Source organism: Calypte anna, chromosome 7 (genome assembly GCF_003957555.1).
Source record: "Calypte anna isolate BGI_N300 chromosome 7, bCalAnn1_v1.p, whole genome shotgun sequence".
NCBI classification, from domain to species: domain Eukaryota; kingdom Metazoa; phylum Chordata; class Aves; order Apodiformes; family Trochilidae; genus Calypte; species Calypte anna.
Window position 1 is genome coordinate 35,868,917 of NC_044253.1, and position 16,612 is coordinate 35,885,528.

The 16,612-nt window shown below is 40.7% G+C and overlaps 1 protein-coding gene across 1 annotated transcript in view; it reads left to right on the plus strand.

Annotated features, from left to right (window-relative positions):
• Nucleotides 1–901: 901 nt before the first annotated feature.
• The window catches only part of ADAM23 (ADAM metallopeptidase domain 23), a 46,740-nt gene continuing 31,029 nt past the window's right edge, over nucleotides 902–16,612 (plus strand). The window contains exons 1-3 of the mRNA XM_030454646.1: nucleotides 902–1,173; nucleotides 2,334–2,560; nucleotides 11,704–11,780. Coding sequence (XP_030310506.1) covers nucleotides 1,008–1,173; nucleotides 2,334–2,560; nucleotides 11,704–11,780 — 470 coding nt within the window. The 5' untranslated portion in view covers nucleotides 902–1,007. The remainder of the gene's footprint in view (nucleotides 1,174–2,333; nucleotides 2,561–11,703; nucleotides 11,781–16,612) is intronic.

The following is a 16,612-nucleotide window of genomic DNA, read 5'->3' on the forward strand; positions in this document are numbered from 1 at the left end:
GTCCATGTGGTACCCAGACACAGAGGAGAAGAAATAAACTGAAAAATCAAAAGCAATACCCAGAGGGTAATGAGAAACATCTTTATTTATTCAGCAGTGAGACCTGCACCAGAACAATACATATTATTCTTGGATATTTTAAGTCAAAATGTGCACTAAGAACTCAATATCTAAACATAATCTCTGAACTCAGCTTCCAGGTTTTTCTCTGACCCCTGAAGGCACAGAATGAATACAAAGCAGGAGGTTCATCTTTCTCATCTCGAAGCTGTTTTTGTCGTTGGAAATCTTCTTCATCCAGGTGCAAAATTTATCAATTTGTGACCCCGCCTGTCTGGGAGCAGAGAAGGCTTCATGGGAAAGGCCCCTTACATCCCCTGCAGCACCTGGGGGCTGCGAGATTCGACATTCGCCTCAGCTGTGCACTCGCAGAGCTTCCCTGGGAGCAAACCCACCCATTTTTTCCTCTTCTTGTCCCAAAACCTCTCTCGGGGCTGCCACTTCTCCGCACAACGCGCGAGTCTCTTCCGTTGATTACCTCCCCGCCTCACCCGCGGGGCGCACCTGACCCCAGTCAGCAAATCACACATTTCGCTCTCATTTCGCTCTTTTGCTCTGCCCCGGCTGCCATTTCGGTCTCCGGGGTGCTCACCGGGACTGGAACCGGCACCGGGAGAGGCGGAGGTGCGGGGGTTGCTGCCCGCCGCTCCCCTCGGGGCCGTGGGGAGGGTGGGGTCTCCCCTCCCCTGCCCTCCCCTTCCCGCCCAGCGGACAGCGCCCGCGTGCGCCGCTGCCATCCCGCCCTCACGCTGAGGTAACGGGGGCTGCCCCGGCGGGAGAGAGGAGCGGGGAGCCCGGAGCCCGGAGCCCGGGCGGGTGCGGCCGCGGGCAGCCCCTGCCTCACCTCACCCTCTCCAACTCACCCTTCGCTACCTACCAACCTACCCACCCGCCCTCTCTTCCCTCACCGCCGCCTCTCTCCGCACCGCCCCGGGGCGCTATGAGCCATGAAGCCGCCCGGCAACATCTCCCTGCGGCAGCCTCGCTGCGGCCGCCGCCTCCCCGCCGCCTGTCGCCTCACGCTCCTGCCGCTCCTCGGCCGCCTTGCCTCGCTGCTCCTGGTCCTCCATGGCTCCTCCTGCCCCCGGGCACACGCGGCTGCAGCGGCCGACGGTGGGTATGAGGCGGGGGGGAGATGTTCTCTGTGTGTGTGTGTGTTGGTGTTCGTGAGGTGTCCGCCGCCCATCGTGAGGGGCCCGTCCCCTCCCCTGGCCCGGGGTGATCATCCCCGGTGACATCCATTTCACCAGAGTGATTTCTTCCTCCTCCGACGCCCTTTCCTACCTTTGTGTACGTCTCTGTTTGAAAAAACAAACAAACAAACAAAAAAAAAAAATAAAAGGGGGGGGGAGGGATTGGATTCAGAAATCGTTTTGTTGCTCGCTTGCAAAAAAAACCCGAAAGAACCCAACAATGTGAGGTGTTTTTCCCCCCTCATCTTCTGAGGCCGGCGCTGCAGCCTCAGAGGCGGGCTGGTGTGTTGTGGAAATGAGGCTTGGTGAGCTATGCGACAAAAAAAGGGCTGAGGTGGTGCCTGTGTGTGTGTGAGGATGCCTGAAGCCGGGGATGAGGCTGGGGGGGGGCTGATCTGCTTGTCCGGCGATGGGTTTTTGTCTGTGCTTTTTGTTTAGTTCGCCTCTGGCTGCCCAGCAGGGAATAGTGGATGTGGTCGGTCTGTGCGCTGTGTTGCTGCTCCTCTTGTTAGGCTGCTTGTTGATCGACTGTGTCTTGAAATTTTGATGAGGAATAGGTACATCTGAAAAGCCTCCCAAGAAAAGGGCTCTCGTCAAAGTTAAAAGGGAGTGGTAGAAAACTTCCTATTATGTAAAGGGAATTGATTAGCATTCAGGGTTCATCTGAATTTAGTTTGTCTTAGAAATATGAGGAGCGTTCTTAGCCTCTTTTAGATGTCTGCTTCTTTTTGTGTGTCTCTGACAGAACTTAGCTATCTAAGAGGGTCTAGGGGGTAACTACATATCCATTAAGCTTTTTTTTTTTTTCCCTCTTGGAGGTTGGGAGGCATTAAAATATTTATAATTCAGGACTGCATATGAAAAGGTATATGCTCTTAAATAAATAATGCCATTTCTGAAAATGTTTTACGTGTGAAAAACAGATCAGATCTAGCTGAATGAGTAAGCTATCTTCTTGCTTGCTTGAGTGATTAATAAAATACTAGAATATTATATTGAAAGCAAAATACGTGACATTTTTTTATGGAAATAAACACATTCTGCCCTCTTATTTATGGCTGGCATATCTTTCCTCCTCAGACCTGCCCTGGAATGAGACAGCAGGCAGTATAGAGGGAATCCTGGCAGCTGAAGAGAACACATTTCAACAGAATAAAAGCAGTAACAGTAAAAATGACAGCTACAGCAATGCAATCCAGAAGGAAATCACACTGCCTTCAAGACTGATTTATTACATCAACAGAGACTCTGAAACCCCTTACCATATCCTGGATACTAGGGCAAGGCACCAGCAGAAACACGACAAGGTAGGGCAAAAAGAGGCTCATCTGCAGAATTCTCAGAACAATGTGTGATGTGCAACTGTGTTGAAATGTTTTATTCTCTAGATCTTAGAGACTTATTGGGTGTCCTTACCATCATTTTTGGGGATTTAAGGAGGCTGTGTAAGAACACAGTTTTCACTCTCTTAATTTTAAAATCATTATTTTGAATTTTAGGGTGGTTCAGAAGCTGAGCTGCAGATAAAATGAATAGGAATTGTGCAAAGTTGACCTGGCTGATCAGTGCAGACTTTAGTGTCTTTACTTGTGGTACAGCAACATCAATAAAATGCTTCTTTCAGAATAGTGCCAGACTGCAGAAATGGAGTTTCTTTAGAATCCAGAAGTTACAGCATGAGTTACTGGGCTCTACATAGTATGTGCAGTATTGGTTTCCTGCCAGCGTATGACCAGTGAAGGCCACTGCAAAGTGTTACTGAGTTTTGTCAAGTAATACCTTCATTTTTAAAATTTTTAATGACAAGAGGTAGTATTTCATTTGGTAGAGATGCAGGTACTTTGTTTTTTTCTAATTTTTTGGCTTTTTTTCCCCCTGTAATTTCCTGGAATTGAATGAACTTTGGTTTTGTTAAATAACTTGGTGAAGAAGTAAACCTAGTCTTAGCTGTATTGGTTAGGAGGCAACCCTTAAAATTATTCCATCTTATTTTTATAGATTTTTATTTTAAAAAATAATTTTCTTCCCAGAGGTTAAGGTAAAGTGAAGGTAAGGATAGTTTGTATAGGAAGAGATTGCAGTGGTAGGGGAGGCAGCAAAGCAGATCAGTATGTTTGATATTAGTGAAGGTCTTAGCTATAAGGGAGTTTCTACAAATTCAATTGCAGTTATTTTGAATTTTTAGAAAGTGAATTCATTGTGCACTGTACATGTTTTGTTGAGACTCATTATGTGCTGTTTCACATGGGGAATTAAGATGGAGGCACTGTAAAATCTCTGAAAAAAGATGAGTTGCATAGGTTTGTTTTAATGGGAAGAAAGGATGCTAGGTGGTGTCCCAGCTGATTTAACTTGGGTATTAGTGTGTGCCCTGTATAGCAAAATGGTGCAGGTGGCACACAGGAAAGCTGATGGAAAACAGAGAACTAATGTCCCTTTAAAGTGAGATCACTCTTTTAAATTCACTTAAAAAGCAGGGATTTTCTGTTCCTCTCTTTGGAGAGCAGTGTTTCTGCACAAGTTGTTTTCATCTCTTGGGGATCCAGAGAGGAGAATGTCTGGCAGTCTCTTTCCTTACCCAGCATCCCCACAGGAACATTGCTGCCTTTCCCTACCCTTCCTGTGCCCTACCTTAGCTCTACCTGTTGGGGTAACAGAAAGCAATGCTGGCAGAACTGGTATTGATTTCCTGGGTGGTGCTTGGTGCTGAGTCTTGTGTGAAATGGATCTCTCCTTCCTACTCAGTGTGTCCCTTCTGAGCACAGGGAATGCCAACGCTGCAGGTTTGCCCACAACAGGGTTCTTTGGGATTGGGGCTTCGTGGACAGTGACGTTATGTTGACTTCATCCTTCTGGCATGAAACTGCTGTTGCTTTGATCCATTTAGTGGAAGGAAAAGGCTGATTATGTTACTGGATTGATTTTTGCATGTCTTGCTTCCAGAGCACCATAGAGGACTCCTCCCTGCTCCCCAGAACACTTCCACCTTGTGTCTTTCCTTGCATGAAGCCCTCTCTTTGCCCTTCCATCTTCTGTACCAATAATGTATTAACAAATATTGTTATTTTGTTCTGTTTAATGTTCACTATAATCATCAATTGTAAAGCAATAACTGGGGAGGGAAGTGTGCCTGGGATGTAAGAAAAGAGATAAAAAAAAGAGAATGCAATTGGATTGTAAAATAGGGGTTTGGTTATTTGTTTATTTATTTTGGGTGGGGTAGGTGGGTATTTAGTACTTGTTTTTATTCTTTCCTGGCATTAAAGTAAATAGAGTATTATAATAAATCCCCCTTGCAATACTTGGTGTATCCCACACTGGTAATTAACAGAAATAACTACTTTTATAGTTAGGTAAAGAATGAAGTCCATATTTATATATCCAGGACTGAATTTTTTTAGCATGTGAAAAAAGTAAAGTTAAATGTTGCATACATACATACATAGAGGTGATAGTTGAGGAAAGAAAAAAACACTTTTTTTTTTCTTTTTTTTACTCTTCTTGGACCTATACACCCTTGAACCTGTTTATTTTTTTGTCAGCCTTAACAAACCATTTCTGGGCCTGTGCTGTGCACACTGCCTGACTATGGGTATTATTCAGTAGACCCCTTTCTGCAGGAGTTCTGTGTAGTGGCCAGAAGAACACAAGCCATATGGATACTTTGTGGGATTAGGCCTGAATGTCTCAGAAATGCTGAGTCACAATAAGGAGAGAGGAAGAGCAGAGGAAATCGTGTGCATGTGGGAGGAAAGAGGTAAAGCTAGAGAAGTATGATGATGTAAAATGGTTGATAATATTTAATGTTTTTAAAGCCTTTTCCTAAAAGCAAAAAGCTGGGCTGTGCCAGCTGTGACAACAGTGGACCAGAAAATAAAAAAATTGCTTTCTTAGCATTCACCCCCTTCATGCCCTTTTGAATTATGTGAAATGCCATCATAATGAGAGGGAGTGTGTGATCTAAACTGTTGGTAGAACCTCTCTTATTTCTTCTTAGTCTTCTGCTGAGCTTTTTCTCACTGTTGAAAGGAATGTTCACCATAGTTTTGAATAAGTGAAGTGGTCTGAGGCCAGGATGGGCTGAGGTCTAGTGTATTATCTCTTTTCTCTTTGTGCTCTTAAAAAAAAAAGCAAATTTCAAATACTTGGTGCTGGGGGACTCAAAATCTGTGTACCTGTTTCCTCCCAGTCAAATTAAGGCGAGCTGGTTTTGAGTTCTTCTGAAGTTATTTTTAGTGTGAAATGTCTAAAAATTAGCATCTGTTTATAAAAACATACTGAAGAAGCTCACAAGAATCCTTAAATTTGCTGAAGAGGTCTGAGTCATCTGTGTTCTGCTGCTCTATCTAAGCTTCTGCAGATGGAGGTAGCACTTTGAATGGATTGGTAACCTCCTCATTGAACCAGATGCCTGACTCCTTCCTTGGGTTCATTTCTGCAGGCTGCAAATACAGAATTGTTAGGACCTAGTGGGAAGGCTGCATGGGACAGAACTTGTCACAAGAGGCTAGAAGCAAGGACAGGAGGGGGAAAAAAATCTTGTAGTGCAAGAGAAACATGGCTCAGGGCAACCTTGCCATGTTTTGAGTGGAAAATACCTTGAGCTAGGTGCATGTGAAGGTTGACTGTCTGCTGGGCAGTTTGTAACTGTTGTCAGATCCCTGAATTAGTAACTTCTGTCAGAAGCTGTAAAGAAGCAATGCATAATTCTAAGCTGTGAGTGTCATTCTGGGGGGGAGGGAGGTGTTAAGAAAGCTGTCTTGCAGACCCTAACAACTGGAAAAAAAAAAAGTGATAGTTCTAACTGTGAAGGCAGTTCCTCACCCTGAAAAAGTAATTTGTGATATTTTTCTGGGTCTGAAAGTTCCAGGTGCTTCTTTTAAAGACAGCTGTTTGTCATTTGAACAGGGAAGTTCTGCTGTATGTTATATTGTGTTATGCTGCCCTGCTTTAAAGGTTGAGATATCATGGTGTCTCAGTCCTTCATGCAGCTTATGAAAGCTGAGAGGGAAAGCAGCATCCTTAAGATGGAAGAAAAACAATGGGATTGCAGCCATTTTAAAGGAGGTGATGTTGAAGAAAAAAGGTCTGTTCTGTAAAAGATGAAAAATCATGGTTAATAATATCTCCAGAGCTGGCATCGTGTGAATTCTTACTAAAATCCAGATTAAAATCTTGTGGATTAATTATTGCATTACTTTCCCTTGTCTGTCTTAGGCCAGGTCTTCACTTTTAATACCCATTTAATGAAAACTGATCAAACCAGTGAAAACTTCATGTTGCTTATGTGTATAAGTTTAAGACTGTTGGTGCATTTTTGTAGTATTCTGTCTAGCTTTGCATTTTTTCCAGAATTTTCCGTGGAGAAGCCTCAGTTTACACTTCTTGCAAATGGCTGATTTTGTGTACTTTGTCTTGTTGTTTTTCCTCTCTATTCTGTATTGAATTTGTGTCAATTCAAAGGCTTATCTGTGCTCTGTCCTCAGTAGTTACTAACAGAAGGCTTGAAATTGGTCTCCCTTCTCCTTCTTTTGTTTCTGGGAGTAGGCAGCCATCTTCCTTATGCCTACCTGAAACGTGGGGCACAACATTTCTGAAGCTATTTTTGTGTGTGTGTGTGTGTGTGGTATTTCTGTGTCTTTTCATGAGCATCAAGTGATACCCAATGAAAGGTTTCAGTCCCTAAGCATTAGGTAGGGCAGCACTTGCACTTGTTAGGCCTGGTTCTGAAGCAGAAATGAATTTTTTGGGTTGTCTGGCATTCGTGGGAAGAAGCTGGGTATTGCAGGAAAATAGTCCAGTGTATGGGTGCACTCATTTGTGGAGTCTGCTGAACAAAATGGTGAGAGGGATATGGTTTTAGTGGCCAGTTTCAGTGCTACAGATCCTCACGATTTTTCTTGTTGGGAGAGAAAAGTCTGCTCTGGGCCTCGGGATGAGAAGAGCAAGAGCAGGATTGGTCTGGGAGGATTTCCTGTCCAGCAGTCCTCAAGGCTTGAGTGCATCAGCACAACCTTTCTTTTGGAAATTATTCAAGAGCAGAATCAAATAATAAACAGGAACTTTTCTGAAATTCTGTGTGTCTCAAGCCTGAGTTTTCACATGTGACGTTTATGTATACTCTTTTGGGATGAAGTGCTTTCTTTCCAAGGAATGGCAAAAGGCTTTCTTGGCATCTATGCCATCTAGTAGATATTTTCCAAAGGCTCCAGAAGGATAGCTGCTGGGTGAAGCCTAAGGAGGGGCAAACAGGCTAAAAGAAGAATAAGGAGCAAATATATAATCAGTGACATTGTTTGGTGACAAGTTGTGCTATTACCACAAAGGCTCTCTAGATCAAAAAGATGTTTTAATGGTGTAAAATCCATCTAGATCTGCCTTAGGTTGCTAAATCCAAAGTGGCAGTGATGAAACCCCTTGCTCAGCTGTTGAAATGAGAGAGGCAGCTTCTGGCCATTATTGTAGTCAGCAGAACTCTATGCAAAAATAGATTTCTAAAAGCAATGAGCTTGGCAACTGGAGATAATTTCTGGATTAATATTGTAGATGACCCATAGGTGCTCTCAGTCAGTTAAATAATGCTGTTATTTTTATTTTAAGACTTGTGACAGAATTAGTATTTTTGGAAGGATAAGGCACTGCATTTGGCATAGTTTTACTGTGAAGAAAGCAAAACCAATAGTGTACTTTACTTTTTATGATGATGCTTGTAAAATTCCTCAAAGTCTGGAAAAAGTGAATTATGGACAAATGATGCCCAAGCAGAGTCATGAAAACAATGAAAGTGTTCAAGCTGGGACAAACATCAGTAGAACTGAGATTCCAGTTACAGCTTCCTAGGCCATTTTTATCTTGAAACACAGGTAGCTAATGACTGATTTGAAAGAAACTGCAATCCTATATATATATATATGGATTTTAGCTACTGTTTTCTGCTTTGCACAAGAACTCTTAGAAAGAATGGTGTAGTATGAAGAATCTCTTGCTACAGTGAGTACACAAGTAACCTGAGCTTCCAGAACAGTGAGAAAAGACTTTTTATTCTTTTTTTTTTTCCTTTTTTTTCTCCTGTCTAAAATTTAGCTTTAGGAGCAGGAAAAAACCTCAGACCCCCACCTCCCTTCAACCTACTCATCTGTAAATCATCAGTAAGTCTTTGCTGCAGAAAAAAGTTTATGTAATTTTGCAGCTTTGCCACTGGAGTAGATTATAGCTGGCAGAGCAGGAGCCTCTGCAGAGGTTTTTAAATGATGAACAAATGTACAAAGGAATCTGATCTCCTGTTTCAGTAAAGAGGACTCATGCAGATGGGAATGTATGCATGGAAGCAAGTGGTAGGAAAAGGTGGTGTTAATTTTTCCTGTGAAAAGACATGGCAAGATATCCAGTCTATATATTCTTCAAAATATATGCTAATGTGCATTATATGTACTTCAGCAGCTGATAAGAGAAAACTGTGAAATTAGAAGATGTATAACAGCTTCCACTTCCTCCCCTCATGGTGGTACTTGATGGTTGTAACTGCTGGAACAGCCACTCACAGCTCCCTGGTAGCTTTCTGTGCTGACTTGTGACAGGAAAAATGCCAGATTTTGTGTTGAAAAGTCTTAGTTTCATTACCCTCATCTGGTTGATGGCTTTCTGGGGTGGTTGTTATTAAATTGGCTTCACCAAATTTGCATTTGGCTACAGTGGGGGTGTGTCATGTGCACTTGGATTCAAAGTGGTGTTTTTGCTGAACTGCAGAGACTTAAAATCCATCAGTGTTCTTTTTTGTAACCATCAGTTTGAGCTGAGTTTAAGGAACATGTTCTGCTGCAGGGCAGCAAATGAGTCTCAGCTGCGTTGCAGCAATTGCCTGTTTGCCCAGGTTGCAGGTGTTAGGGGAGGCACAATAAGAGACAGCAAACAGTGGTTTTAAATGCAATTGGTGTTTTGTTTTTGTTTTTTCCAGCAATAGCAGTGGTATTGGATATAACCCTACAAGAACAACATTTTTATGGTATCGTGACCAAGAATCTAAGTTTGTGGCTCAGGGACTTCTGGAAGCACAACTTGCCTTTTGGATTTAATAGCCCTTGATGGGTCTTTCTCATCTTGAGATTATCTGGTTTGGGGTTTTTTTACACATGTACATTTTTGGTATCTGTGATGTCTTGTGCTGGAGTGTTAGAATTTTGGTATGTTCCAAAGGCTGAACACATTGACCAGTAGACTGTGATTCCTTTGGAGATGTGTTTTATGATTTGAGGTGATACATCATCCTCCACACATTTTCTTAATCAGTTAAATAGCTTGCAGCTTCTTGAAGGGAAAGATATTCAAGAGTTTGGCTTATTTAGTTGGTTTGAAATTCATACTCTGAACAACAGTAGTTACAAAACAAAAAAATTGGTGAAAAGTGAAAGAAATGCACTTAAAACTGCAAAGTCTATTTTTATTTCTAAACTAACCCTGGAAAAATACATAGTCACTTCTGATGTTACCTTTGTGTTCAGATTGGCAAAGTATAGTGTTTGGGATCACTGATTGTATTGCTTCTGAAACAACTTACATAGATGGCTAATCACATACTTACTAATCACATACTTACTAATCACATACTTACTAATCACATACTTACTAATCACATACTTACTAATCACATACTTACTAATCACATACTTACACTACAGTCACTTTCTGTCACGTTACTGTGTTGCAGGAATGTTACAATCTGTAAATTATTGTCTTGTATTAAAGGAAAGACTCAGTCTTCATGGTGTGCACTAAACATGCAAATTTATTCAAAATTACCATGTTTATCCTCAAGCAGGAGATATTTTTAAAAACTTCCAGACTGAAATACATCTATAAAAACCATAACAAAAAATAGGTACTCCTGGAAATTCTGTAGTTCTCATTTCTCATGGTTCAGAATGATTTCAATGAAACAGTACCTGAACTTTTAAACTTTCTACAGAGTTAATAATGAAGTGTTGTATTTTGAGATTCTATTCTTCTTTTATATATATGCAAGCTTTTATCCTTGCAGATTCTCTCAGACTCTGGGTGGCAATTCTCTCAAGTCACCAAGTGATGGAGATTTTTTTCCATCCCAGTCACCTCTTTGTCTTTATACTGAACCTGTTTCACTCTGGTAACCCAGTGTAGCTGGGAACTCGGGCCAGCCTTATCTGGGAAAGGGTGATAAACTAACAAAGGAAACATCACAGCTGCTTTTAGTCACCACAGGGGCTTTTAGAAATAGTTGTTAAAATCTGAAGTTTTTTATGAAACTCTATGGATGCCTTTGCTGAGAAGTAAGATGAGAAAATCAGTGCTGCTCTGTGTAGTATAAGAATAGAAGAGGAACATTTATCCTTTGTGGTGGAAATGTTTCCAAAGGAGAACAAAATTGTAGGCTTTGAGGGCCATAAAATGTAACCTTCTTATTAAATTATGCCATAAAGTACCTAGAACTTTATTTAGGTTTTGTGACATATGTGAAGATCATTGTGGTGTTTAATAAAAAAATAGGGGTTTTTTTTTCGATGAAAAAGTTTAGTCATGTGTTCCATAGTACTCCAACTTTATGTAGTTATTAATGGTGTATCAAATTAATGTGTAAGTAAGCATGATGTGATTAGAACATTATCACAGAGCAGCTTTTATGAAATTCAGATCTAATCTCTTCTACCCTGTTGGAACAATTGTCTTCACAAAAAGAAATTCTTGGATCATCTCTTATCTCCTCCTTATTTTTCCAGAAAACAGATGCGCATGTTTAAGTGTGTTGGGCTTCAGTTACAGCAGTATTGAAGAGAGTAAAGAATACATTTTATAGCTCTGTCAAAAATTGAATATGCTGAAAATGAAAGTTAACTCTCTAGAGTTAATGTTGGGTTTTTTGTTGTTATGTTGAGCAACATCAGTTCTCTGGATGCTGGTTTGGTTGCAATGCCAAATACAAAGCCTTTAACTGCAAAGGGATTACTTGAAAGGAGCATAATCTATAAAATGTCTTTATAAATTTTATAAAGGAGTATATATCTATAAAATGAGTACAAGCCTTGCTATGATTTCTTTACTTGGAGGAGTGTATTGCAAATGCTCTGATTATTTCATGCCTTTTAAAATGAATGAATGCAGTAAGATAATTAAAAGAACAGTGTATTATGTTACTTCTGCTTCTGTTACATGGCCATCTGGTTATGGCAAAATATAGACATTTATATGTATCTTTTTCTTCCCTTTTTTTTTTCCCCTCTTGTTTTTGTGATGAATGAGTGTGTATTTGAAAGCATGCTTCTCCAGGGCAAAGCTTTTCATATGCCTATGAGATTCATCAAAAAAAGCATGTTTTCCATAACTGTTTTTCACATTTGTTACATATAAAGAGCAGTGATTCTTTTGATACCTTTAACAGTTCTGCATAACTGTACCATACTCCTGTGTGTTCATGTTACAGGCTGTACATCTGGCCCAGGCAAGCTTCCAGATTGAGGCCTTTGGCTCCAAATTCATCCTTGACCTCACACTGAACAAGTAAGTGCACAAGTTGAGGTTTGGTTTTTTTTCCTAATTGTCTTTAACTTATAGTACAAAGTCAGGGCATGTGAAACCTGAACATCTGCAGAAAAATACTGTTATCCAAGTTTCTTAATACAGAATTACATTTAGCCTTTTTAAAGTGAGGTAACTGTTACCTTTGCTGATTTTTGTGACATTTGCACCTTTAAAATTTTATAAGTTATGATAAAACAAAGGGTGATAAATAAAGAGAATCCAGTACCAGTAGAGTTTGAAAGGTGTGGGGTTTCTTGTGCATTTTTTATTGTACTGCTGCACTGTCATACAGATGTTATCCTGGTTGCTCAGGTTGGTTATAGGAATACTGTAAGGAATTGTATGAATGGCTGATGTTTTAATGATCTGGAAAACATGCTGCTGTCACTAAAATCATGAAGTTCCTAAGGAGGTAGAAATCCTGATCATTTGGCTGTACTGAAAGTTGCAGCCAGGGTCTTTTACCAAAAAGACAGACCAATTAGGTAATTGTCAGGTTGAGAGAACCTGACTTGCAATCCAGGTCCGTGGTGGTTTAATTGTTCATATCACATCTATTTCTATCCTCAGCTGCAGGTATTGGGACTATGTTGTCTTTTCAAAATGGTAATGAAGTATTTTTTGCCATTGGAAGTTTACAGTGAGCTTAAGAATGAAAAAAATTTAAAAATCAGTACTAAATACTGGAAAGACAGAATTATCTACAGCACTGTTTAAGAGTTCAATGTCTTCCTCTTCAGGTCCATATAAAGTCTTGTTTTGGTTGTAACTGTCATGTAATAAAGTTTTGTGAGGGAGAAAAATGCAAGTTCATTCCATCTGGTAGCTTTTCAAAGCAGCAAGCTGTGGCTTTTTAAAAATCTGCTGAACTGTTGACACTCTCACATTTTACTGCTTGGCTACTTCAGATCAGCTGCTTTACTGTGCAGGTGAACTGGGAATATTTCCCTCCATCCATGCATGATTTTGAAGTTGGGTGCTCTAGAGCTTTTCCCCCTGGGACTGTGGTGGCTGAGGCACAGAGAAGGAATGAACAGGGAAATAGGTACCCGAGCTGCACAGAAACAACATTAAAATAGCGGGCACAGAATCTTCTCTTCATTCCTTCTGAAAACTTCCCTCAAAATGTAGGAATTTTTTGGAAATGAAAAAGCCCCCACCAAAACCAGCCTGCATTTTTACTTTCTTTTCCCCATAGAAATCCACCTAGGTTTCCAGGAAACTGGATTCTCTTTTCAATGAAGAGATGATATCTGGCATCTCTGGCATGAACTGAACATACTTCCCACACCCATTTGGCTGCAACATGACTTCAATTTCTGAGACATGAAAATCTGATGACTCTTGTGAGCAGTCAGTCTCTTATGTGAAGTGCAGCAGTTCAGCCAAGTTTTATCTGTCAGTCTAAAGCTAATAATTGTACAGTCTTTGTGATGTGTTTCTGCAGGGCTGAATTTAACTTGAGCTTAGTCCCAGAGGAGGTTAGATTGTTGGTATAATTAAAAAAAAACAGGAGGGCAGTAACTGGATTATTTAAGAATCTATTTGATACTTCTTTTTTTCTCAAAGTCCTTTTTAAATGGAAATAGGACAAGTAGTCACAGATTTCCAGAAGGAAACTTCAAATATTCATCACATTTTCTCAAATAAAACCTTAAACATTTAGGGTACTAACGATCCTGTAAGATACACAAGCTGCTGAAATAAAATGTGAGGATATTACTGTGGTAAGTTTAACTCCAGCCTGCTTTTTAAATTGTTCCAGATGCAAACCCCTCAGTGTTAGGATGTGAAAAGTGTGTGTGTGTGTGTGTGTGTGTGTGTGTGTGTGTGTGTGTGTGTACTCCTGTGAGTAAGCAGAGTCTGGAGTGCCTCAGCTCTAGATAACAGAGCTTTACTGGCTCATGTGCCACTCCCAGAGATGGAAGCAAACTATTACAAGTTATAATTTGCTTTATGCATGTGGACATTGCACACTCAGAGACCTTTACTAAAACATGTCTGTGTTTTTCAAGATACATTGGTGTGTGGAAAAGGCTTTCTTGTTTCTTTCTTAAAATTATAGAGAACTGAGAGAGTGAAGAAGCTTCCTTCTCAGTTACTGTGCTCAGCCATAAATTAGAAGCAATAATTATATTTCTGTTATATTCTCTTCTGGTATTTTTTTTCTGTAATTTTAGGTGATTAGTGCATTTCTCTTCAGATCTTCATTTCCATCCTGTCTCTAAGGCTATGATAACAACATGCATTTTATAATATTATGTCTGCATGTGCATTTGGGTGTTCACTACTGTTCACTTCTAATATTTTTTTCTTTTTTGATCTGATTTTTCTTCATCTCCTCCCCATCTCTTTGGCGAATATATATAAACAAAAGATCTGAGTATTTGTGTGTTTTATCTATAGGTTTTGTAGGGGAGAACTTGTAACTGCAGCAACAGAAATTAATATTGCAGTGCCTGACTTTCAGGCACTCAGGGTTTGGAATCCCCTAAACCATGTCCCTGTGCAATGCACGAGTGGAGTTGTTCCCCACAGAATATCTGTCAGTAACATCCCTGGCAGCAGAGCTTAGTGCAGCAGCTTTACAAGAAATAGCTCAGGCTACTGTGTTTGAAATGACACCTTTGGGTTTTTCTGCTGCTGGCAGAGCTCTTGGGAGGTGGGAATGTTCCTGCATGGGATTGGGAGCCTCTCAAAAGAGGAATCTTAAAGAATTTGTAAAAATAAACTCCAAAAACAAACAGCAAAGAACTCAAAGCCCTGAGAGAAGATGCTGTTTGTCTTTTAAAATGTAGGTATTGGGTGTTAGAATTGTTATCCCTTGTGTCAGGCTACTGGTCTGTGGAGTGAGGAGGTTTCATTGTGTGCACTCCAGATCCTGGAGTTCATTAGGTGTGGATCTGACACCTCCCTGAACAGGCTGTTGAATGCCTGTCAGCTGAGGTTGGGTGGATTGTTGGGGTCAGCAAGGTCAGGGCAAGGCAAACAGACATCTGGGGCAGAGTTACAGCACTGTAAAATTCTGCAGGGCAGGGGCAGGATGTTTATTGCCTCCTTGTGGAACAATAATGGGTATCTAATACAGCAGGAGGTTTGAAAAGGTGTTCCTCACCAAAAAAAACCCCCTAAAAACAAAAAACCCCTCAGATCTCCTTGCCACAGAACATTGTGCATATTGAACTATTTACAGGAGTTGAAGGCCTGGATGATCTTATGGAAAATAAATCTATGTGGGCCACTGAATGCCATTATACTAACTCTGGTTTATGAAATCCTGGTGTCCCAGATCACTGACTGCTGAGAAAACTCCCCCCCAAATCCCTACATGTGTGTTACCTGCTGTTTAACAAGATACTAAGCTGTTGTCTAACCTGGTGCATCCTTTCTTAGGTTATATCCTTGTACTTGCTCACATGGAACAGCTGTGATTTGGTGAAGATCTGGTACCTTCTAGTCTAGCAGATTTGTCATCCTGTTTCTGAGGTGGCCCATAGTGAGATCATTATGCTGAGGTGAATTACTGGGCTCTCAGCTTCTGTTACAGTCAGGCTGATGGATTTGCATTCAGAGCTGGTATAAAGCTTGTGTATGCCTGACATATGATTAAATTCACTGATTTTAACTGACTCAATGACAGAGCTCAAGTTGTGCAGTATAGTTTGAGATGGAAGCATGGATGGGGGGGAATCAAAATTAACTTTTATTTGGCTGGAGTGCCACAATGTATCCCTGATCCTGCTGTCGGCATTCATCTGACCTCAAGGTGCTCAAGTCTGCTCTGTGTAAGTATAAATAAACTTGTGTATAAAAAAACCTATTATCATCAGACATAAAGTAACAATAAGTGGAACATTTAGAAGAAAAGAAACTCAAGTGTCTTTTGTATACAAAACAACTTCCTTTAAATGAAGGAACCCCTGGCAAATCTGGTTACCATTGAATGAGCCCATTGTGGGAAGGAGAGATGGCAGCCATCAACCTTACACTGCAGGGCAATAAATCAGAGTCAGGGAACAGAATCACAGAATCATTAAGGTTGGGAAAGTTTCTAAGATCATCAAGCCCAACTCTCCACCCAACACCACCAAGCCAAACCATGCCCCAAAGTCCCACATCTACACAGTTTTTGATGGTGACTCCACCACTGCCCTGGGTAACCTGTTCTAATGCTGGGCCACTCTTTCAATAATGAATTTTTTCCTAATATCTAAAATAAAGTTCTCATAATTCAAAACTACCTATTTTCCAAGCTGGTGATACAAGGAAGGGATCAATTAAAATGCAATATTGAACAAACTATAACAGTTGTTTAAATAAAATCTTTATTTTGACAGTTGCTCTTTTAGGAAAATGCTGTCACAGCAAATTGAGGTATTTTCCATGACATGGTACTTGTATCTTCTGTAATACTGTCTAGCTGTTCATTTCTTTATATCCTTTTACACAGCTCTCTAAAGATGGTGCTTTGTTTAAAAGGTGGTATTTTCAGTACTATGGTAAAGGAAAATGTAGCAGAAATTGAGCAAGAAACTTTGTAATATTCTGAAGAACTGTTCAAACTTCTACTTTCAAGATGTTTGCATGAAGCAGCCCCTAAAATAGAGCTTCATTCTCAGCTGGAGGGCTTGGAGACACAACCTGAGACAGGACTGTGAAGAATTTGTTGTCTGAGCTCAGGGCATCTTGCACTGTGGGGAGCAGACTGATCCAGAAAAGAGTCTGGAGCATTTTCTGCACCATTCTGTGTGACTTCAGAACATGAGTTCCTGTCAGTCATTTTTAGACACCTTTCCCCATCTGAAGAGCTC